We start from the raw sequence: 24,036 nt of genomic DNA on the forward strand, positions 1-24,036 counted from the left end.
GTTTAATTTAACTAACGCATAAGAATTTTATTGTAATATGTATGACACAAAATGCAGTGAATCCGGTTAATACGTCGCTCAAGGAATTCTCGGTAGACGCTAAAGCCGTAAACGTTTCTTCATATAAGTTTTTCTGGGGACTAGAATTTTCGTCGCTATAACCGTATAAGCGCTATAAGAGCAGTCGTTATAACCGGATTATACTGTATATTATTCAATTATTAAATATAACACTCACATCTTTATTAACTATATATTCGAATATATAAACTCTTATAATCCTTCTACATCCACAAGAGTATTATAGCTTCGCCTTGTTAAAGCAAATCTCTCTCTCTCTCTCTCTCTCTCTCTCTCTCTCTCTCTCTGCCTCTCTCTCGTCTTCTTTCTTGCTTGTTGTATTATTAATATCGCCGTTGTTGTTGCGGCTGTTGTTGGTGTTTGTTGCGGCTGTTGACGATGTTGTTGTTGCTGTTGTTGCTGTTGTTGCTGCTGTTAGTGTTGGTGTTGGTGTTGGCAGCATTTTCGTACGCCCCGTTACACGCATAAATTTTGTTATGGAACTTTTTGCAAGGTTGTACGTTGCTGGTTGCTGCTTGGTGCTTGCTGGTTGCACAAGGATTGTGTACGAGAGTACGTATACTGTTAGCAGTGAAAGTTTTGACGCAATTTTGTTGTACATAGTTGTTGTTATATAACGTTTCGTTGGTTTTCTTTAGTTGCTCGTAGTGTTATTGTTAAGGTGGTACAATGAAGGCATGCAAAACTTCAGTTAGATTATGTTACCTGCACCCCGGTATAAAGTCATTGATTGTGTGCCACGAGGCACAGTATGAACGATATGTCTGCACACACACACACAATCACGAGCACATGCACATCTTACTTAAGGCACACACATTGTGAAAGCAAACTATAAAAAACTATAAAAAATAATATAAAGAGCAGTTGATGAAAGCAACGAATATGCTTAAAAAGCATATATAATATTGGCTAAAAATTATGTAGAAGCCAATAAAAAGGCATTTGAGCTTTAAGATAAAAACAATTTGACATTATTCAAAAAAGGATGGGAATAGTATTCTTAATAAATGACATGGATTTTTAACTCATGGAGAGCACAAAACTACTTTATCTAACTGGTATTTAGTTATTAGTTGTTATCAAGATATTAATTATCGGCATGAGGGTTCTCAGCATACTTCTGGAATTCAGTTTCCTAGATTGTTGAGGAGAACTATCGGAATGTAATTCGGTTGGATAATGGATAGCTCAAATTATTTTGTATATTGACTATTGTTACAATTGATACTAAATTAAATTTCAATCTTAAAAAAACAAAAAAAAACCTTTTAAAGTACCCATAAAACTCAGAGCTTTCGCTTCCAATTCAAGGCAATGTCACGCCCTTTTGCTCATTCAAATTCTAAGAGATTTGCTCGCCTTACACTCGGCACTTTCTATATTTTCTATTCCGTTTACATCTACGGCTTTAGTATTTACCATTAATTTATAGCCTCCAGCCGGAGCTAGCATAATGCAAACGAGCTCTTAACTCTTCATAAGCTCGCTTACGCATAGTATATGTACTTATAGATGCGAAATGCCCGGGGACATGTTGTACTCAAGTGTTTTGGCCATATTAGACTGTCAGGCTTTAATGCAAATGAAATGCTAGCAAATGCAATGCAATGCAATGGCATGCAATGCAATGTCTGGCTGGCTGGCGGGCTGGCTGCTAAGCCATGGTTAGAACTAACGTGCACTTTCCTTTTTCGCATTATCTCCATGACATTATTTTCACTTAAGCCCCGGCAGCCATAAGTTTGGGGGCGAACTCAGAATGCTGAACGTTGAACATAGAACGCAGAACGCAAAACGCAGAATTGTGCACGCAAAAACCTTGTAAACAAATACAATAAATTCCGGGCTTGGAAATTTAACGTACAAAATGCTCGGCAGCCAGGCACAAACAGGTGTTAATCCTGCCTGGCCAAAAATGTGGCGAACGGGCAAGCGATGGGAAAACAACGCCGCAAACTATGTAACAGCAAAAGCAAAAGTTTAAGCTGCTTGCGGTGAAAGAGATGAAGACAAAGAGGCAAAGAGGCTGGGAGCGAGAGGTAAAAGCAAAGCGAGAGTGAGAGCGAGAGCCAGAGCGCGAGCGAGCAAAAAGTGAGAGCCAAACTGAGATAATCATAAAAAATTTGTTGCACACGAAAACAATTGCGCTCATTTGTAGCGCGAGCGAGACAGCCAAACAATGTTGCAATGCGCGTAAGGGAGACAAAGAGATCAGAGAGAGCGCAGGAGAGAGCTCGTGTACGTAATTTGCATTAGTTTTGGTTACAAGTTGTTGCCGTTTGTCAGTTGTCCAGGCAACCACGTACTACACGCAGCGAGAGCGAGACAACATGACGTTGTTGTTGCTGTTCCTGTTGTCATTGTTGTTATTATTCTATTGCTGTTGTTGTTGTCTAAGCAACTTGAATTGTCATGCATGCAGCTGCTGCAGTTACGTTTTTAGCTCGTTCCGCTTGCCATTATTTAGTTTTAGCATACGAGCAGCTTTTAAAGGTTATCGCACATTGGCCACAGAAAAAAAGGAAAAAGAAAAGAAAGAACGGGAAAAAGATGAAACACACTTAAAAAGCAAGCAAAAAACATTCGCCGCAAATGGAGCAAAGTGAAGCAAACGCTTTAAATGCAAAGCCAAAGCGAACTCTACAAAAATAAACGGCAATCGTACAAAGGCGAAAAGTAAAGTGTTAGAGTTACTGCTTTAGTTGTTGTTGTTGTTATTATTCTTGTCGTCGTTGTTGTTGTTTTTAGTGCTGCTGCTGCTGATGCTGATGTTCGTGTAACGGTCAAACGCATCTATATTTTTGCATACATCTGCTGACACCGGCATTTTATCTGAGTGCTTCAGTGAATATGTGTGTGTTTGTGATTACATGTGTGTAAGTGTGTCTGTGTTTTTGTTTATCTAGCTGTGTATTGGTGGCCCATGCTGTAGCCGGTACAAATTCGCGTTGCTATTAGCATTAACAGTGCTGCTAACAGCATTGCCAGCTTTGACAAAAAAGTAAAGCTATGTTAAACGTCAGTTTTTCTGGGCAGCAAAATCACTGTTACAGAAATTTCTGTAACAGTTTAGTGTTATTTAGCGTGACCAAAGGAGTAAGATCTTAAAGCACATGTGAATACCATATATGAGCATATATTCATATTCGTGTATTGAGGAACACAAATGCCATAAATAAATGCATTCATTTAGTCCATTTCGACTAGAAAATTGTATGCCATTACGATATTTTAAGCACGTAAAATGGAATATTTCATAAGATTATACATATATGTACAGAAATAAACATAAACATTTATAGAAGTATCTAGCTACATTACATTTTTTTATCAATTTTGAATATATAAATCATATCATTGACCAAATTTTATATTTAATTTCATTTTATATTTATATAATTTTCATTTCATATTTTTTTGAAACTTTTCATTTCCTGGTCTGTAATGACGATAACTAATCAAATTTAATATTCATATATATTTTCTTCTACATAGGAAAAATCTTAGAATATTTTTAAGGAAACCAGAGTATTTTTTCTTGTCACCAACAACTCAATGTGGATTGTTATAAAAATAAAATTTCTATAACTGGAACTATTTTTTTCTTTTTTATACGAGCTCAAATAAGTATATTAGTTCTATATAATGTCAATAAAACAATAATTATACTACACTAGGACTAATTCAAGCATAAATTTGGTTTAGAGAGGAAGATTCTTCTGAAGATATAATAATAAGATATAAGATATACACAACTACATATAATATGGTGATGAGATAATATAGTTATACATAATATAAACTATATACTTAAGTGCGGGTCGTTCGAATTTCTAATGTAAAACAGAAGATAAAATTAAAAAAAAAAAAAAAAATTAAACAATCAGTAGTTTCCATTAAATAAATTTCTGTTTACGATTCATTCTCATTATACCCTGAACCCATTTTCAATGGGAAATCAGGGTATAATGGTTTTGTTGAAATGTATGTAACAGGGAGAAGGAGGCGTGGCAGACCCCACAAAGTATATATATTCTTGATCAGGGTGACGAGCTGAGTTGATTTGGCCCTGTCCGTCTGTCTGTCCGTCTGTCCGTCTGTCCGTCTGTCCGTATGTATGAACGCGTCGATTTCCGAAGATATAAGAGCTAGAGACTTCAATTTTTTTTTAAAATGTCCGTAATTACAGCGCGCATATCAAGTTTATCATTAAAATTCGATAACTCATCCCGATCTTTTTTTATCGATAAAAAACCTTATCGAAAACCAGTTATAAAATTATATCTTCTACACCTTTATTGCTAGAGTCTCCAAATTTTTAATGTATGCTTACATGCAATTTATACAATTTCGGTTTTTGTTAAAATTTACCCCCCACCCTTAAATTCTGCCCCTCACCCTCACTTTTGTAAAAAGCGTATTTCAAATACTAGAGACTTGTGCTTTGGCAATTACATGCATATCCATGTTATAATCATAATCTAAAAGTTTCATGAAGATCGTACGTCCATAAAAAAAGTTATTAAACAATTAAGCTCTCATAGTAAGCGCACACTGCAGCCCATGCGTGTTTATGCGTGGGTGCTTGTGTGTGTATGTGTTTGTGTATGTGTGTGTATGTGTTTGTGTATGTGTGTGTGTGTATGTGTATGTGTGTGTGTATGCGTTTGTGTATGTATGCGTGTGTGTGTGTGTCTGTATGCGTGTGTGTGTATGTATGCCTGTGTGTGCGTACGTGCCTGTGTGTGTGTGTGTGCGTGTTTCTTGTGTAAGCTGAAAGACGCGAAAAATTATTGAAATATCTATTACTCCAAGGGTTCAGGGGATCTCGTAGTCGAGCAGTCTCGACTAGAGCTTTCTTACTTGTTCTTTTTTAAATTTGTTGAACATTGAATGTGTATTATGCAGTCGTATGGATCTCATTATTCTGCTTACTCCTTGTATTTCATAGTTTTTTTTTTTTTTTTTTTTTTTTTTTTACTTGCTTGCTTGTGTTTAATGTTTAATTAATCGATCTGTGTGTTTGATGTGTATTCATTGTGAGCACGAGCTTTAATTATATTCAGGATAATTGATTTGACCTTGCATATATCACACCCTTTATATGAGCACGCGTTTGACCTTGCTGATTTATCAAATGTAATAGCAGCTTTGAATAATACAGCGTATAATAATAGCGATCCTACGTATAAATATATAATTGTCCCCAAAAAAAAAGGGCAGACAGTCAGATAGGTGTCTAAATTATGTCAGTCGAACAAATGTTTCCATATTCTACAAGATAATTATTGTCGTAGCCCCCATTTAAAGCGCATTAAATCGTCTATCTGCGCACATTTCTATGGCAATACGCAATGCCTCATTAAATTAATATGAATATTCTCAGATTCCAATTCTAATTTGCTGGGCACCGCCAAATCAAGGCATTTCGAAACTTTGCTGTGCACATGTTCACCGAACTTCCATTCTTTTTCTCTCGTTGTTGTTTGTTTTTAATGACAATGGATTGACAACGCAAAACACAAACACGAGCTACAGCTATAACAACACTATTAATAACTTAAATACAGCTAAAGCAACAGCTACAACAACAACAACAACAACGACAACGACATGGCTGGAGAAAACCCTGCCCCGAAAATCGAACCGCGTTGCCCATGTCAACCGGCGTTGACACCCCAACAAACCCCCCTCCGCTTTCGTTTAGCCACGCTTGTCGGCGTTTTCAATGCCGCCGCACTGAAAATTCCGGCTGCGACTCCGGCGTACTATAAACAAACTTTGTTAACATTTCGCAGTCGACCGACAAACCGATTTGGCGCGTCATTTTCGAGACACGCGTGTGAAGCCCAATCAAGAGTAATAAAAAACGGGAATTCAAATAAATTAAAAAATCAAATAAAATGTCGACAAAACTAGTGGCAAATCATAATTAAAAGCTGAGAACAATTAAAAGTAAATCAAATATAATTTAAAAGACAATTCAAAGCTGTGCACACTGAAAGGTCTATGGACAAATGGTTCGGAGAGAAACGTCTATGGCTGTTTGGTAACCATCTTCCACTTCTGCCCAGAAGGTGAGTCGATAATTTCATTTGCAAAGTTAGTCTATAAGTTCGACAGTTTTATATAGTTAGGATATATGCTATAAAGGTTGTATTTCTACACATCCTTGCTATGCTCGCTTTCATTGTCAAGTTGTAGATTGACGCAGTGATAATTACCAATGCGGCCTAATAGGCCCTGGCATTGTTTAGCTTTAACCTCAGACAGTTGCCTTGCCTTACTAGACACCAAAAGTTGAGCTTGATCAAGATAAGAACAAGTAAAAATAGTTTAAGTGTATGAAATTATATATAATTCAGCTAATCAAACAGAGTGTACTGTAATTATATGTATAAGAAAATTATAGACAAGACATTGTGATAAAAAAATATTTAATTTATTTGTTAAATGTTATGACGAACAATAACATATATTACTAAAATATGTATATAAATGATGAAATTTAAAATAATATATGGTAAAAAAAAAAATAAGTGTAAAAATAAAATGATTTATATATTAAATATTTAATTTAATATACAAAAAAATTAAATAAAATAAAAACAAATAATGGGAAATAAAAACTGTATAAAGTTAAAATTCTAATATTATACATATTTATTTATAAACAAATATGTATAAAATTATTGAAAAAAATTTGCCATGTTTTTTAATTGACAATTTGTTTTTAAATATATATATATATTTTTTTTCATTTTATGTTTAGTTAAATATAATTTCTTAATAATTATAATATTAAATTGATATTTATTATATAGTTTCAAAATAGTGTAAATTCATCAAAATATCCAATATCGTCGTTTTAAATTGAATACATTGAACTATATGTATTAAATATTCAAAACTTGAATCTTCATTAGTTTTCGTTTGCCCTGACCAATGCAAAGAAATCTCGAGCTTATCCGCCAATATTTGATAAATATTTCGTAGATAGCCAACCAAAAGCTACTGCAAATATTTGAAGTTCCTCATGGAGAAGACTCGTTAAGCAGAATGTTTAAAATGATTTCAATCAATGCGAATATATATATGTATAAAAAATATATATATAACTTACATCGCGAACTGCATGGAAAATATTTTCCATATATATAAAATATTTTTTTGTGACCCGCCCGCAGTTTTTGTGCAGTCTCGCGCGCGTTCGCAAATGGCGTTGACATGTGTGCGGCGCAAAGGTTTGGCCCGGATGGTTGGCCGGGTCGACGAGCAGGAAAAAGAAGCAGCTGAAGAAGAAGCATTAAAAACCGCTAAATCATCCGCTGCCGCTGCCAATAAGTATGCAATATTCCTTTTGAGCTGTTTGTCTGGCTGTCAGTCGACTCCCAGTTACCCAGATGGGAGAAGCTCTGTCTCGCTCCCTCACACTCTCTTTCTCTTCCTCACTCTCCAGCTGTGTCTGTGTCTTCTCCCACATCGTGAAACCAAACAAAAAAGTCAAACAAAGCGATGGACGCATATCAATGCAATTTGATGTCTGTGTACTTTTTTCTGCATTTTTTTTTTTTTTTTTTTTTTTTTTTGTATTTTCCTGCTTTTTTCCACATTTTTATTTATTTTTTTTTGCGCATATTCCTTTTGATTGAATTTCAATTTGATTGCAGTTTTTTGCGGGTTCAGTCTGAGGTTCGCTTTTCGCTCGGTGTTTTGCAATAGTTGGTTGAATAGTTGGTCGTTCGCTTGTTGGGGTTGTGTTGGTTAATATTTGGATTTGTTGCTTTTGATGTGGCTCATTTTGTTGTCAGCATTGGCAGCTAATTGAAGAGTTTGAGCACGAGTTTTGTCGTGGCTTTAGTTATTTGTTTTTTTATTATTATTTTTCTGGCAACTAAATTTGTGGGCCTGGCAAATTGCATAAATTAGTCTAATGAGAAATTGATTACACTGTTATTTAAAGTGTTGTTGTAACTAAAACTGATTACGAATGAATTACGAAATTTTAATTTGACAATTTAACTAAAATAAATTGTTAGGACTAAAAAGTGTGAGCTATAAAAAACAGAGAGTTCTTCACATATTTACTTCTGCAAAAATTAGTTCATGAAAAAACGCACTATTGTATGTATTTAAAGTTTAATCACATAATTAAAATATTTAATGAATGCAACGTAAACTATATATATTATTCACTTTATTTGTGATGGTATTTGTAATTTGCAAACTTTTTACTTTTCCACTAAAGAATTTGGTTATTAGTTTATGTTTTAAGTACTATTTCATGAAATATGTTTCAATCATTTTAATTGATATATATTAATTTTTTTTAAATATTTTTGTGATATAGTGGTTTTTTAAACATTTTTTCTGTACATAAGCTCAAACTTTTTTTTTTATTAATTTCAAACATTTTTAAATTAAATATATTATAATACTGATTCAAGAGAATTTAAATTGAGAAGATATTGAGTTCAAATTAAAATCTGAATACCTAAAATCTGAATACCTTTATGATTTTTTACTTATTTTTAAATAGTTTAAATCCCTAATGCAATAGATTATTATTGAATAATTTAACAACTGTATAGAAATAATTTATAGATTTATTTACATAAATAAATTTATATATATAAACGAAATACACTTCTAGTTCGGATTGAGCAATAGAAAGGTTTCCGCATAACATGTTTTTATTATAAATATTTGCATTCTTTGAAAACTCTGGTATATTCTGTAAGTTGTATGGCTTTATTCCCTAGAAGCATCTTCTACATGCTAACTAAGAAGAATTTCAAAAGAATTTATTTTGTACAAATAAATAAATACATATATATAAATCTAATAAGGCTGTCTGGGTGAGGACAGCACTTTCTTCGTTATAGAGCAGTTCAACTTTATGTATATACATATATTTATATATACATATATTTATAGTTCTTTGTATGCTTTGCTAGATATTAACTTTGATTTCAACTCAGCATATAAGTAGCTGCATTCTCAGCACATTCACGCCATGATTTTCATATACAGAGTCGCAAAGCAATTCCATTTCACTTCACACTCAGCACATCCCTTCAATATTGGCTCGCCTCTCTCTCTCCCTCCTTGTCCCCTTGCGCTCACCGCCCTGACTGCGGCAGCTGCCTTTGCTGCTTTGGACTTTCATGAGCTGCATTTTGCATGCGCTGTTTTCCCCTTGAATCTGATTTTTTTCAGTTTTTCTGCTTTTTTGTCGACTGCCTCACTTCACAACTCTCGCTCTCTGGCAACCAGGCCGGCAGGTGGAAGCCACTTCTGCTGCCTGATTCATTTGCATGCCGGCTACTTCTGCTTCCACCTCTGTGTAGCAGCTGTTTAGTGACCCCAAAAGAAGCGAACAAAAAAATATATAGTGAAATGGCGACGCTGCCAGCACGAAACACGTCATAGTCGAAGCATCAAACACCTGGGCCGTTGTCAGCAGGTTCAATACGCGAATTGGGTGGGCAATAGGGAGCAAAGACAGCTTGGCAAAATGGCAAGTCATGCATTAAATATGCAACATGTCCAATGCATTTTAAAGCACACACACACACACAAACAAGCAGACATCTATCCATTCCCATATCGATAAAATAGATGGAGCATTACCGTAGTCCACATTTCGCGCTGCTGTGGTGCAAACGTGTCTTAGTCTCGCCACTCGCGCTGAAATTATAATGTTTCACAATTATTATATACCGCAGGCGTTTCAAGACTCGTTCCTCTATCGACTCCTACAAAAGATACAGGTGTGCCAGGAGCCGGCTCTAAATGCCAGACACCAGCACTACCACCGGTAGGTCGAAGTTCGCAGCGAGTCAAAACTTTTGCCATCGGCTTACTCGTAATTAGCTTGGTTAACTTTTTTTTGGGGGGCGCCCAGAGGAAAGTGAAAAATGTTGTGCAGAAAAAAAGAAAGTTTTACGCCCAATGACATTTAATCCGGGCGCACACCCAGCCACGCCCATTTTGACACGCTGTCCTTGGCCTTTCAGCCGCACGCCCTACGCATGTCGTGTTGTCTGCAGCCCGCAAAAGTATGCAATACTTTTCGCTTCTTCTCGCTTCGATTTTCAGTGGCGTGCGTGTAGTATGTGCTGCACATTTGGCATTAATAGCTTGTTATTTATTGCACTTTTGCCCACGTCAAGGCCACGTCAACTAACCTTCCTTCCTTCTGTTACCACTTTGGAGCTAACCAAATACCCTTTCCATACCATTTCCATACCCTTTAAGTTCGCCCATTCGCAACGTTGCCCCTTTGCACTATGCTGTCTCTCTGCCTGCCTACAAATGTGGCTATAGCACGCAGTCGACTGCGTAATACCTGTTCAAGGTGTGAAAGGAGTTCAATTTGATATAAAATGGCAAGCTTTTTGCTTGTCTCTTTTTTTTTTTTTTTTGGGTGGGGGTGGGGTAACTGTATAAAAGTTGCACACTTTAAATATACGAATCAAGTTTAAAAATGTTGAGTATTGATGAAATTTTAGCCATATGAATTTATGTATAGGGCAGATTCACACATAAACATAATAAACATTATGAAATTCCAGGGTTCTATAAGTATATTTTTATAAACTAAAAGTCTACTTATCAAATATAAAATATACTGAAAAACCCATATACCTCTCTTTCACCTTACCAAAGAGGTATATACGTAAACTTTTTGCCAAGCATATTTATTTATATTTTCAGCACTTGAGCGAAAAGTTTTGCGTTCTGCAGATTATTTTTAAGCCAAGCGAGTTCTTTTTTAGCCTTCGTAAAATAGTGAGAGTGCTTGGCTGAAAGGTCAGTTTGATGTGGCTTTGTTTCAACTTTAAATGCTACGAGCTGCACCCGATTGAGGCTATTCCAAATATTTAAACATATGTTAGCAAGTGAAAAGTTTTGCAATGCATCGAAATATTAAGTGTATGAAATCTAATTTCTATTCAAAATAGTTTGATGTATTCAATTTGGAAGTCAATTTGCTAAATGAATTAAATTATAATTTTTTATTACTTGCTGATTTCTTACAATTAAATTAATATACAATATGTAGGTTTGCATGAGCAGTATAAATGAATAGAGATTGGATTAGCGAGGGAAATGACTACTTATATACAGATAGCTTGTTTTATATGTGTTAATGCATATATGAGGTCTTATTTATGTATTTGTCCTTCTCTTCACGTGATTTCACCTCCCTCATTGAAAAAGTCCATCTAGATCTTTTTATAATATATATAAGATTAAAAAAATATAAATTTATAAAATTATATATAAAAAAAATAAATAAACAAAAAAATTATACTTATACATAAAATATTATTTTATATACATAAAACTATAATACAATATGTACAATTTTTAAATTGACGAATTAATAATAATTTTAACAATAATAATAAGATAATAATAATAATAATAATTAAATATATGAAATGCTTTTTGAAAATGTATGCCTACATCATATTAATATTTTCTATAAAGTATTGTATTATATATACAAACTTATATATAACAAGTAAGAAAGCTCTAGTCGAGACTGCTCGACTACGAGATCCCCTGAACCCTTGGAGCAATAGATATTTCAATAATTTTTCGCGTCTTTCAGCTTACACCAGGCATACATACACACACACGCATACAGACACACATACACACAAACACACGCATACACACAAACGCATACATACACACACATACATACACACACATACACACACACTTACACAAACACATACACACACATACACACACAAGCACCCACGCATAAACACGCATGGGCTGCAGTGTGCGCTTACTATGAGAACTTAATTGTTTAATAACTTTTTTTATGGACGTACGATCTTCATGAAACTTTCAGATTATGATTATAACATGGATATGCATGTAATTGCCAAAGCACAAGTCTCTAGTATTTGAAATACGCTTTTTACAAAAGTGAGGGTGAGGGGGTGAATTTAAGGGTGGGGGGTAAATTTTAACAAAAACCGAAATTGTATAAATTGCATATAAGCATACATTAAAAATTTGGAGACTCTAGCAATAAAGGTGTAGAAGATATAATTTTATAACTGGTTTTCGATAAGGTTTTTTATCGATAAAAAAAGATCGGGATGAGTTATCGAATTTTAATGATAAACTTGATATGCGCGCTGTAATTACGGACATTTTAAAAAAAAATTGAAGTCTCTAGCTCTTATATCTTCTGAAATCGACGCGTTCATACATACGGACAGACGGACAGACGGACAGACGGACAGACAGACGGACAGGGCCAAATCAACTCAGCTCGTCACCCTGATCAAGAATATATATACTTTGTGGGGTCTGCCACGCCTCCTTCTCCCTGTTACATACATTTCAACAAAACCATTATACCCTGATTTCCCATTGAAAATGGGTTCAGGGTATAAAAATACACATTATATATCATTTACTTTAAATTCTAGTAGCTCACATTTCAATTTAATTATTTCAATTATCGTTCTCTTTTAACACGTTGGACTTATAAAATAGCCTCTTCTTATTACGCCATCCAATTAAGTAACCAGCTTACAAATTCATTGTTAGCTTGACTCAATTGCCGCAGACATCGCTCACTCGCTTGGGCTATTCAGCAATTCAGGAATACACAATCAATATAATAACAATAGACTTGGCCAGCTTGGCCACTTGACCAAAAGTTGAACAGCCGCTGGACAAGTGTCGACTATTGAACCCAGTTCAAAGGGAGCAATGCTGTGAGGCCGAAACTCTGGAGCCTTCCAAAGCAATGGATGGGTGCGTGAAGATTATAATTAAGAGCCATGAAAACGCCTTCAATTACACGTGAAAAAAAAACATGGTAGAAAAATCACAACAAATGCCCTGGCATAGCGCAAAAAGTGGGTAAAAATAGCCAGAAAAATCGGAAGAGGGTCCACAACGAATCGCGTATAATTATGCAAATTGAATTGCGCGAATCGCTTCAACAACTGGCGCCCCACAGACAGCGTTAGCTGAGCAAAAAAAAAAAAAAAAAAACAGAATACACTGAACAAAAAGGTCAAAAGCCGTCCAGTGTGTTGGTGAAATTAGAGGGCTCAGGCAGTAGGAATTAAGCAGACTTTTCATTTGCCACTACTATGCTAGTGCTCTACCGCTCTCTCCATATCCCACTCTCTCCATCTCCCTCTCTCTCCTTGTGTGCGTGACATTGTTTAGTAATTCATTTCAGTGGGATTTCAATGCATTTTTGAGTACATGCTAGTTAACGCGTAGTTAATGCCACACGCAAACGTACAACGAAAGGCGGAAGCGCCAGTGTCCAACGCGGCGTATGTGCAATGTCCGCAAATGCAATCGAGTTTCTCTATTCCCATTTTTCGTGTGTTGCTGTTGTTCTTGCTTCTTTTTTTTCTGACTTATTCGCGTGCCCGTTCTTGGCGTGTTGGCCATTTGGCTGGCTCGACCAAATGTTTGGGCCAGAACTTCAACTTCAGTCAATTGCCGGCTCTCGGCGCTTCGACATCGTCTCGTGCTACCATATTTGATAAGTGCTAACGTTGTCGCTACTCTCTCTGTTGTCTTTACTGTCTTTGCCGAAGAGGGCAAGGTGAAACAAGAAGAAGAAGAACTAGAATAAACAACCAAATTGATATTACGACATTCACCATGAAAATGTTTGAAATATCCAAGCTGTTCTCGCTGCGAAGGTAAGACACAGTTCCTAGAATTTTCTACAAGATATTTTAGTTAAAGGACCTAGACACTCCAGTTAACTAATGCTATAAATAATTAATTTGATTTCTCTTAATTAAACTGTCTTCGGGTTGTGGCTTTTTGTATGTAAAAGAAATTTCTTAGAAGAAAATACGTAATATAAAATGAATTAAAAAAATAAATAAATAAATAGAAAAAGAAGATATTTATAATAAAAAGGTGTATTAACAATATAATTAAAAATGTTACTTGCTTAAAATAAGATAAGTTATATATATGGTTAACACAAGTCCTCAAAATGGTATCTTATGATTATCCTATTAATTTCTTATTAGAGAGTAAAATATTCATTTTGTAAGATTTTAATATCAATAGTAAGATTTTTATATCAAATAGTAATCATTTATTTATATCAAATAGTAATCATTTATTTGATATAAAAATCTTATTTTCTCACTAAGAAAATATCATATTTGGCTAGTTTCATGACATATTTTTATTGTTTATTGCTTACAAAAAATGGTAAATGTAAAATCAGTTCAACTCAGTTCAATTGAAACACATAACATTTTTCGGTGGGAAAAAAAAAGAGTATGAATTTTGGTTAAATGTGTATAAAATGCTTGAAAGAATTCAAATATGATATGTTAAAAAAGTTATTTTTCATATATTTTTTTAAATTTTTTATTCATATGTTTATAATATACAGTTCGAATGCTTTTAGTTAAAATATTTTTAGAAAAAAATATATATTTAAAAAAAATATATACATTATATGTAATTCAATGTTTTTTTTTTTTATACCCTGAACCCATTGAAAATGGGAAATCAGGGTATAATGGTTTTGTGAAAAGTATGTAACAGGCAGAAGGAATCATCGCAGACCCCATAAAGTATATATATTCTTGATCAGGACGACGAGCTGAGTCGATATAGCCCTGTCCGTCTGTCCGTCCGTCCGTCCGTCCGTCCGTCCGTCCGTCCGTCCGTCCGTCCGTATGAGCAAAAGGATCTCAGAAGATATAAGAGCTAGAGAGCTGAAATTTGGCAAGCATACTCGTGTATACCATAGGCAGTACAAGTTTGCTTTATTTTTTCGATAACTCATCCGATAACTTTTTTATCGAAAATAATCGAAAAATCGACAATGTTTTTTCAGCTTATTTTGAACACTTTTAGACCTGGAGACTTCAAATTTGCGTTGTATATAAAGTTAATGGATACAAAGATTTTGTAATTTACAGATTTTGGATACCACGCCCCCTTCGCCCCCAATTTGTAAAAAACGCATTTCAAGTACTAGAGACTTGTGCTTTGAAATGTACACACATTTAAGCCATATGATTACGCTCTAAAAGTTTCATTAAGATCGTATGTCTACAAAAGAAATTATTCAACAAATAAATTCTCGTTATATTGCCCACACTGCAGTGCAGCCCAAGCGCAGCCGCTGCTAGCTGCGCAGTTTGCAAAGCGCGTGCTTATACGTGCATGTGTATGTATGTGTGCATAAAAGAAGTCCAGAATGATTAGAATATCAGTTTGGAGGGTTCAGGGTATCTCCTAGTCGAGCAGTCTCGACTGGAGCCTTCTTACTTGTTTTTATTTTTATTTAAAGCTGGATAAAACAGACCATTATTACTATAGCTTCAATATTGCTAGAAATATTCAACATTAACTAAGATCATGATATATTCTTGATCATGATCAACAGCAGGGTCAATTTGAATTGTATCTACCGAGATCCTAAATTCTAAGTTATACATAAACTAAGTCGATCACATATTGGATTGAACTTCACTTATTGAGAATCAAGAATTATTCTCGTAAAGTATATAAAGCATTTAGCTCTTTACATCTAAGTAATCTTTCCCATTTGATATGCTTCATAATTAAGTATACTTCATATAAAACAAGTAAGACAACTCTAGTCGAGAGTGCTCGACTAGATACTACCCTGAACCCAACAAATAAAAATGCTCATTTAGTATGGCTGAAATTTCAATTTCGATGTATTTAAAAATATAAATAAAATACCAAACTCATTTAATAAAATATAAAAATATTTTGAAATAATTAAAAAAAAATTAACATCAGTTGCATCGACCGGGATTCGAACCGCGACTCCTCGGTCGAGCGTCATGCTGCTAACACACTAGGCCACTTGACTCCTGCTAGTGGCGCTGGCAAAACTCAAATAGATTCACTGCTGCAGCGCCATCTACCAAAACTAAATGAAACTAACTGCTGATGTGATTCTAAGAATCTGCTAGAATAACCAAACTATTAAAAACGCACATAAAGTATAGTTAAAATTTCAATTTCGGTGTATTTAAAAATATAAATTAAATAGAAAACGTATTTATGAAAATATAAAAATATTTTGAAACAATTAAAAAAAAAAAAACATCAGTGTTGCACCGATCGGGATTCGAACCGCGACTTCTTGATCGAGCGTCATGCACCTAACACACTAGGCCACCCCACTCCTGCTGGTGGCGCTGGCAAAACTCAAATAGATTCACTGCTGCAGCGCCATCTACCAAAACTAAACGAAACTAACAGCTGATGTGATTCAACGAATGTTTTTGTTGTAGCTGCTGCACGTGCGTTTGTTAATTGGCCAAATATTTGATTATTTTTTATTAATTTTTGACTGAACGGAATTTAATGAAACTTTCAGCATATGATCTACATATTATATTGAATATTTGAGAAATTTGAAAAAAGAAAAATCATTCACAATTAGCTATAGAGGCACCTGATTTGAACTTGAATGTTTTTACTCGATAAAAACATAACGGGATGATTTATCGAATTTTAAAAGCAAACTCGACGTCCGCGCTGTATATACGGTCATTTTAAAAAAAAATTCAAGTCTCTAGCTCTTATATCTTCGGAAATCGACGCGTTCAAACATACGGACAGACGGACAGACGGACAGACGGACAGACGGACGGACGGACAGACGGACAGACGGACAGACGGACAGACAGACAGACGGACAGGGCTAAATCGACTCAGCTCGTCGCCCTGATCAAGAATATATATACTTTGTGGGGTCTGCCACGCCTCCTTCTGCCTGTTACATACATTTCAACAAAACCATTATACCCTGATTTCCCATTTTCAATGGGTTCAGGGTATAAAAAACAAAACATATATTCAGTCGAGTCTCGATAATTCCCCCGCTACATCGATAAATGCGATAAATCTAAAAAAAATTCAATCCTCTTGAAAGAAATTGGTTCTCAATAATTCTCGATAATTTGAACTTCTGTGTAAATTGAAAGAAACTAGGGGATCAGTTTTTTTTTCGATTTACACAGAAGTTCAAATTATCGAGACGTGACGTTCCGAATAATCGGGATTCTACTGCATAAAAAGAAATCCATTGAAACAACATAAAGCTCCAGAAACCCATATATAATTTAAGCTCTGATCAGTAATAATAATTAAGCAGAAGACAACCGTTGGTTAGGGTACCTGCTAGTCGGATATGCTTGACTAAGAAAATGATTCTAGCTCGTTAATAATTAACAATCTGATAATTGCATTGCACAGAATTTCAATTCCCATTTGCTCATACAACTCTACAAACTTTACCAAATTTATATTTAATCAGTCGCAATTCACTTTTGATAACTTGCATTACCTATTTATTTCTCAATTAGTTTGCAGCACGTTAAGCACCCTCTATAAACTTTAATGCCGACTCTCAGCCATAATAGCGCATTATGCCCATAATTGCACACTGAAAACGCCAGACATTAATAAATCACATTGCCTTGGATAAGGCAGACCGAAAGCAGGCAGAGAGCTCCCCTCGTGCCCCCCAGGCGCGAGATCGAGCGAGAGAGCGGGAGAAGTTGCTTGCACTGCTGCACCAGTTTGCAGGTCTTTCCCCAGTTCAGTCTACTTTCTGGCTGAGTGAAGAAAATATCACGTGTAGCACAGTTAGGGGAGCGCACGCCCACAGTTCCCGTTTTAGCCAGAGGCGGCGAGCTAACCTCAAAAGGCAAGGTAAAACGTACGCCTCAAATGCTTTCCGGTACTAAAACAAACACACACAACAACAACAACAACAACAGGGGGTGGGGATGAGAGTTTGGTTAGAGTTAGAGAGTTAACTCTAATATAAAAACACATGAGAAACTTCTTGAACAGAAAACACGACTACAACAACAACAGTAATAGCAACAACAACACCAACAACAACAAATCGAAACAACTTCGCAGCACTGCGCATGGTTTGCTTTTGTTGTGGTTTTTTGCTTTGTTAACTTTCGGTCGCATTGCTATGACATTGGCGCCCACTTCTGGGGAGGGGGCGTGCCGGCGCTGAAAAAATACAAAATATATATGTATATGGGCAGCCCTTCAAGCCGGGCCAAAAGTCCAGGCAATCAGTCGCTGGTTGTCAGTCAAACAAGCCGCTCTCTCTCGTACAGGTCGCACGCCTTTGACGACCTTTGAAACCAATCAACAAAAATTATAATTGCGTTGCCGATTTCTTTGTGCTCTCTTGGTCAAAAGGAAAACATATTGATCGGTCCATCAAACCAATTACCCCATCAATTAGCGCATGGTGTGTATGAAAGGCGTGCAGAACTCTTTTAGTTGCCAGCTTTGCATTCATATCGAAATCGCATATGTAAAACTCTCATCAAATCTATTTCCCACTCCACTCACAATTCAAATTCATCAAAAACTAGTGGCAAATACGTCAAATTATAGCCCGATGGATACCCAGTAGGTAAGTGATCCGTTGGGCAACTGACAAGCCTCAATTGCTTTATATCTACGTTCTGTTTGTTTTAATATTTTTAATATTTTTTTCGTATCATTTTTATTGTTCCATTTGCACTTGTACCTTGTGTGTTCGCCCGCACATGAATATTTAATTTGATTGCATTTTCCTATGTTTATGTGCCGCACACATGTTTCCGTTGGCTCCAAATCCACCGTAAAGTTCAGTTACCTCGGGCCTGACATTGAGCCGCCAGCGAAATGTTGGCTTTTTTTTTATTTCAAGCTTATCAAACATCAGCAGAAATCCTAGAGTTGCATGCAGAGTACGCCATTTTGATGGAAAAGGACACGCATTAGCATTGCTTAGCCAGCAAATCGATTTTAGCTGCTTTCTTCCCTTCTTCCTTTTTTTTTTTTTTTTTTTGGTGGACTGAGAGATATTATTAGTGGGTGACAACAGAACAACTAACATTAATGCCTATTATTTCTATCGATTTTTGTCTTAAGTATAATTTTGTGCAAGTTTCCGTATTCATAAATAGCGGGTGAAAAGAATTTTTATTGGCTATTTATAGAAAAAAAAGTTTCAAGTTTTTAGCCAAGTTTATTTTGGCTCTAATATACCACCAGTCTTTTAATATTTAATTTCTAATGAATAAGTAATTATATGTAAATAGGAGAATGATAGACCAACAGAGAGTGACCGAAATAAAGCGAGACCGGCAGAGAGAAAGAGCGACAGAACTAGAGAGACAGAGAGTGATACAACAAACGAGGCGCGAAGCGAAAATGAGAGAGAGAGATATACTAAAAGAGAGATAGTGAAAGAATACTAATATATGCATACGCAATAATAAATTTGAAATGAAGTCTTTAAAGGAAGAGTGAAAGAGACAGAGAGGGAGATAGTGAAACAGTGAGGGAGAGAGAAAATGAAAGATAGAGAGAAAGAGGGTCAGAGAAGGAACAAGAGTGAGAGAAAGAGGCGGAAAAAAAAAACAGCGGAAGAAGATAAATAAAAAGAAAGAGAGATGCACATATAAATCGAAAAAGGGAAAGAGAAACAGACATTTGATAAATAAAAGACATTTGTACGTCACAGAAATTTGATCAGCGTCAGAAAAACATCAAAAGACAAAGACAGAAAAATATATTGTATGAGAAAAAGAGACACAAAGAAAATGAAAAGAGACCGAGAGGGTCCAAACTATTAGACGAATGAAAGAAAACAGACAAATAGAGAGCAGAAAAATAGAGCCAATATATAAAAAAAAAAAAAAAAAAAAAAACTTAAAAATTTAAAACATAAACAACATATGCAAATATATAGCTCGGTATACGACAGTTTAATACCATTTGAAACCAATAGTCCCCTATGGAGATCTTGAATTGCATAAATATATTATAATAAATTTTTATATAAATTAAAATTGAATAGAAGATAGGACAAATCACACACACAATTAAAAGAAATTTTAATTAACAAAAAAGCTTTGCGATAAGATGATATAGAAGTCCCTCAACACAACCTATAAATTGAGCCAATTATTATTTATAAACATTATACCCTGATTTCCCGTTTCAGGGTATCGAAATTTATACAATCAACTCCAACAATTATCTGCACAAAATATTTGTATTTTCTCTACTTTCGCTTTGCAAACTCATTCACAGCCATTTCAATAACTCATTAAAACTTTCTAATCTCATTCGTTTTCGTTGCAAATGAAATTCATCAAAAAAAGCAAAAGCAAAACTAACACAATTAATCAGAAACGTAATCGCATCAAAGCAAAATCAACTTTTGGACAATAATCGAAAATTGACAAAATTGACACAACTGTAAATAGTAAAGAACATCAAGTAAATGATCACCGCTCATATATGCCACATATGTGACTCTGATCTCTCATGTGTGCGTGTCAAACCAATAGCATCCTAAGCATTCTATGTACTCAATGCAAAGCAATGCGTCGTGCAAACATCAAACGTGGTCAATGTTTGAGTCTAAGGTAAAGCTAAATTATTCAAAACTAAATGTCTATCTATTAAATATTTAATCTATGTATATGTATATGTCTGTATCTGTATATGATTTATAGAGTTTACAATTTGAATTGATATTTATATCAATTTCAGACCACAAGGTAGCAGCAAAATGGATCGTTATGAGAAGCTCAGTCGCCTAGGCGAAGGCTCCTACGGTGTTGTCTACAAATGTCGAGATCGGGAAACGGGCGCACTTGTAGCCGTCAAAAGATTTGTCGAGTCTGAAGACGATCCAGCCATACGGAAAATAGCATTGCGAGAGATAAGGCTGCTAAAGGTGAGTTTATGCATGCAGTAGAAAATATTTAAGAGACTATCAAGTGCACCATAAATGTAAATGTAATGTCGATTAATTATTTATACTTGATTTTTTATATAATTTGTTTATTAAAATACATGTAGGTTAAAATCCATAACCTTTTCTATTTGAATATTATCTATTACCATCGATCTACTGCTATTATCTAGTGTATGCCTTTGAATCTAGATTCTCAAAATTTTTACATTTAGCTTCATGTATATTTGAAAGAATTTTAATTTTTAATATCCAATCACACTGAGATCAGCTCAGGGACAGATAAATAGATACAGACTTAGTTAATTTATTTCTTAATTTTTATATAGATCAATAAGCAAATCAAACTTTTAGAAAAAAAAATATTACTTTATCATTGTAATTAATTAATATAGCTAAGAAGCTAAAGCTAATATAGCTAAAGAAGTATTCTAATCGCTAATCGACACTTTACGTGATTTTTGTACGAATTTTCTTATGTCGAAAAAACTATTTTAACATTTCTCCAATTCACATCAAAACTAAAAGAATAATTTTTCTTTAATAGAACATTTTCCTTTTCTAACAGTATTTCCAAAAGAAATTTTGAATAAATTTTAAGTCGTAAAATATAAAAAAAATTATATATATATATATTATTTATATATATGAAATATTTGAGATACAATATAAAATTCCAAATAAATTTGTAAAATAAGTTTGAAGTAATAATACAAAAATAAAAAAGTTATATAACTAAATATACTAATATATTCATACGAAATAATACATACAATAAACAAATTATTTAACTACAATGTTTAGTAAATTTAAAATGATATTAAATTTCATAACATATATATTATGCAGTTATTAAAAAAAATCCACCATTTATCTCTTTTTCTTTTGAAGAACCTGAAACACCCGAATCTGGTGTCCCTATTGGAAGTGTTTCGCCGCAAGCGTCGCCTGCATTTGGTCTTTGAGTTCTGTGAGCTGACAGTGCTGCACGAGCTGGAACGCCATCCGCAGGGCTGTCCCGAGCCGCTGACCAAACAGATCTGCTATCAGACACTGTTGGGCGTGGCGTATTGCCATAAACAGGGTTGCCTGCATCGCGACATCAAGCCAGAGAACATACTGCTCACGGCCCAGGGTCAGGTGAAGCTGTGCGACTTTGGTTTTGCCCGCATGCTCAGTCCGGGCGAGAATTATACGGATTATGTGGCGACGCGCTGGTATCGAGCACCTGAGCTGCTCGTGGGCGATACGCAATATGGAACGCCCGTGGATGTGTGGGCGATTGGCTGCCTGTTTGCGGAGCTGGTTCGGGGCGAAGCGCTGTGGCCGGGACGCAGCGATGTGGATCAGCTGTATTTGATACGCAAAACATTGGGGGATTTGCTGCCGCGCCACATACAGATTTTTGGACAGAATGAATACTTTAAAGGCATAACGCTGCCCGTGCCGCCCACGCTGGAGCCACTCGAGGATAAAATGCCAGCGAAGGCGTTGCAAAATCCGCTTACCATAGATGTGCTCAAGAAGTGCCTAGACAAGGACCCAGCCAAGCGCTGGTCCTGCGAAAAGCTGATTAAGCACTCCTACTTCGATGACTACACGGCCAAACAGCGCGAACTAGATCACATCAACAGCCTCGAGGCGGCCACACTCCGGCAGCAGCAGCTCGCCTCCCAGCAATTCATGCTGGCCACCGCCGCCCAACAGCTGCAGACGGGCGCGGCTCAGGCAGCGGCCATTGCAGCGGCGCGTGATAAATCAAAGGTGCGAATACAATCATTTTAATTTATTTAAATTCGTAAGGTATGACACATAACCATTAATTTATATTTTAATTGAATGAGATCAAATTATATATATTTTGTATAATTTTAAATTTAAAAAATAATTTCACAAAACTAAATATTTTTACTAAAAATTTCTGGTTTGCTAAATTGATTTTAATAATTTATATAAAAATAATTAATAATGTATACAACGTTTTTTTAATTATTATTATTATTATTATTATTTATTTTTATTTTATTTTATTATTATTATTATTATTATTATTATTATTATTATTATTATTATTATTATTATTATTATTATTATTATTATTATTATTATTATATATTATGTATTATTATTATTTTATATCTAATAACCTAATCTAAAATAATGTATAAAAAATAAAGTATATAAGTTTTTTTTTTAATCGAAACTAAATTTTGATCAATTTGCTTTAAACATTTTTAATTATAAAAATAAATAATTATAATAAATAATTATTCAATTAAAATAAATAAAGCAAATAATATATTTTTTTAATTAATTGATCAAATACAAATATTTATATTATTTGCTTTACATACTAGTTATTTATTTATTTTATTAAAAACGTTTCAAAGTAAAAAAAAAAAAAAAAAAAAAGAAAAAATTTTTATATACGTTTTGAATGATATTTTGCTAAATTAAAATGTAAATCACTATCTAATTGTACTTTTCTTCCATTCGAATGGAATGCATTCATCGCAGACTTCAAACACCTCGTTGCCGCTACTGCCGAGCAACCAGCATCATCATCACCATCATACGCATCAGGACTTTGTGAAGCTGCAGCCGTTGAACAAGAATGCGGCCATGCTACATCGCACCGAACATCATCTGCCCACCATTTGAGCTGCACTGAACTCGACTATTTTGATCTTACGCTCTACGACTTCGGCTCACAGCACTTTGGTATTTTACTGCAGTGTGTGCAGCAATAGCATTAGTTTTTCCTTGACTACTTCAATAAATTTAATGTAAAGTGTGAAAAATAAATACATATATATAAACATATTTACATATTTCTTTCATTTGGCAAGCTAATTGGAGCATACAAGTTGTGCATAACTGACTATCATTGAACATATTTATTCCTATTATTTAAATAATATATAATTTGTGCAAGCTTCAGATCCTCCTAAAGGCATTCAACCCTATTTTGTAATAAAGAAATATTTTTTAAATAAAAAATATAGACATTAAAAATTCTTTTACAGCCACAAAACTCATGCAACACTGTATCCACAAAGGCCAAATAGATTATGTTTATACGAGTAGGTACCAAAAGTAGATACCAAAAGCATTACTAAAATAAAAACTGCGTATTGAAA

At 34.7% G+C, this 24,036-nt stretch overlaps 1 protein-coding gene across 11 annotated transcripts; it reads left to right on the forward strand.

Moving 5' to 3' along the window:
* The first annotated feature begins 2,506 nt into the window (after positions 1-2,506).
* LOC108612150 (cyclin-dependent kinase-like 1) lies at positions 2,507-23,712 on the forward strand. Of its 11 annotated transcripts, XM_089464236.1 has the most exons (6): positions 14,679-18,388; positions 18,516-18,556; positions 20,298-20,564; positions 20,692-20,878; positions 21,788-22,660; positions 23,414-23,712. In XM_089464236.1, exons 3-6 carry the CDS (start codon positions 20,464-20,466, stop codon positions 23,555-23,557), a joined length of 1,305 nt encoding a protein of 434 aa, XP_089320362.1. In that variant the 5' UTR covers positions 14,679-18,388; positions 18,516-18,556; positions 20,298-20,463; the 3' UTR covers positions 23,558-23,712. The 11 variants fall into 11 exon arrangements, with proteins under 11 accessions (XP_089320365.1, XP_089320364.1, XP_089320361.1 ...); XM_089464239.1 differs by lacking the exons at positions 14,679-18,388; positions 18,516-18,556; positions 20,298-20,564 and adding exons at positions 2,507-2,760; positions 5,792-6,161; XM_089464238.1 differs by lacking the exons at positions 14,679-18,388; positions 18,516-18,556; positions 20,298-20,564 and adding exons at positions 2,507-2,760; positions 5,883-6,161.
* The last annotated feature ends 324 nt before the right edge of the window (positions 23,713-24,036 follow it).

This window comes from Drosophila arizonae, chromosome 3, assembly GCF_054131065.1.
Source record: "Drosophila arizonae isolate 15081-1271.41 chromosome 3, UAZ_ARI_1.0, whole genome shotgun sequence".
Classification (NCBI taxonomy): Eukaryota; Metazoa; Arthropoda; class Insecta; order Diptera; family Drosophilidae; genus Drosophila; species Drosophila arizonae.

What these genes read in the sequence shown, in the direction of transcription:
- LOC108612150 (XM_089464235.1), top strand. Translation starts at nt 9,786, where the DNA reads ATGTTTCACAATTATTATATACCGCAGGCGTTTCAAGACTCGTTCCTC. An exon ending in GAGAGATAAGGCTGCTAAAG is followed by an intron (nt 20,879 to 21,787) that starts GTGAGTTTATGC and finishes TTTCTTTTGAAG; the next exon opens with AACCTGAAACACCCGAATCT. An exon ending in CGGCGCGTGATAAATCAAAG is followed by an intron (nt 22,661 to 23,413) that starts GTGCGAATACAA and finishes CATTCATCGCAG; the next exon opens with ACTTCAAACACCTCGTTGCC.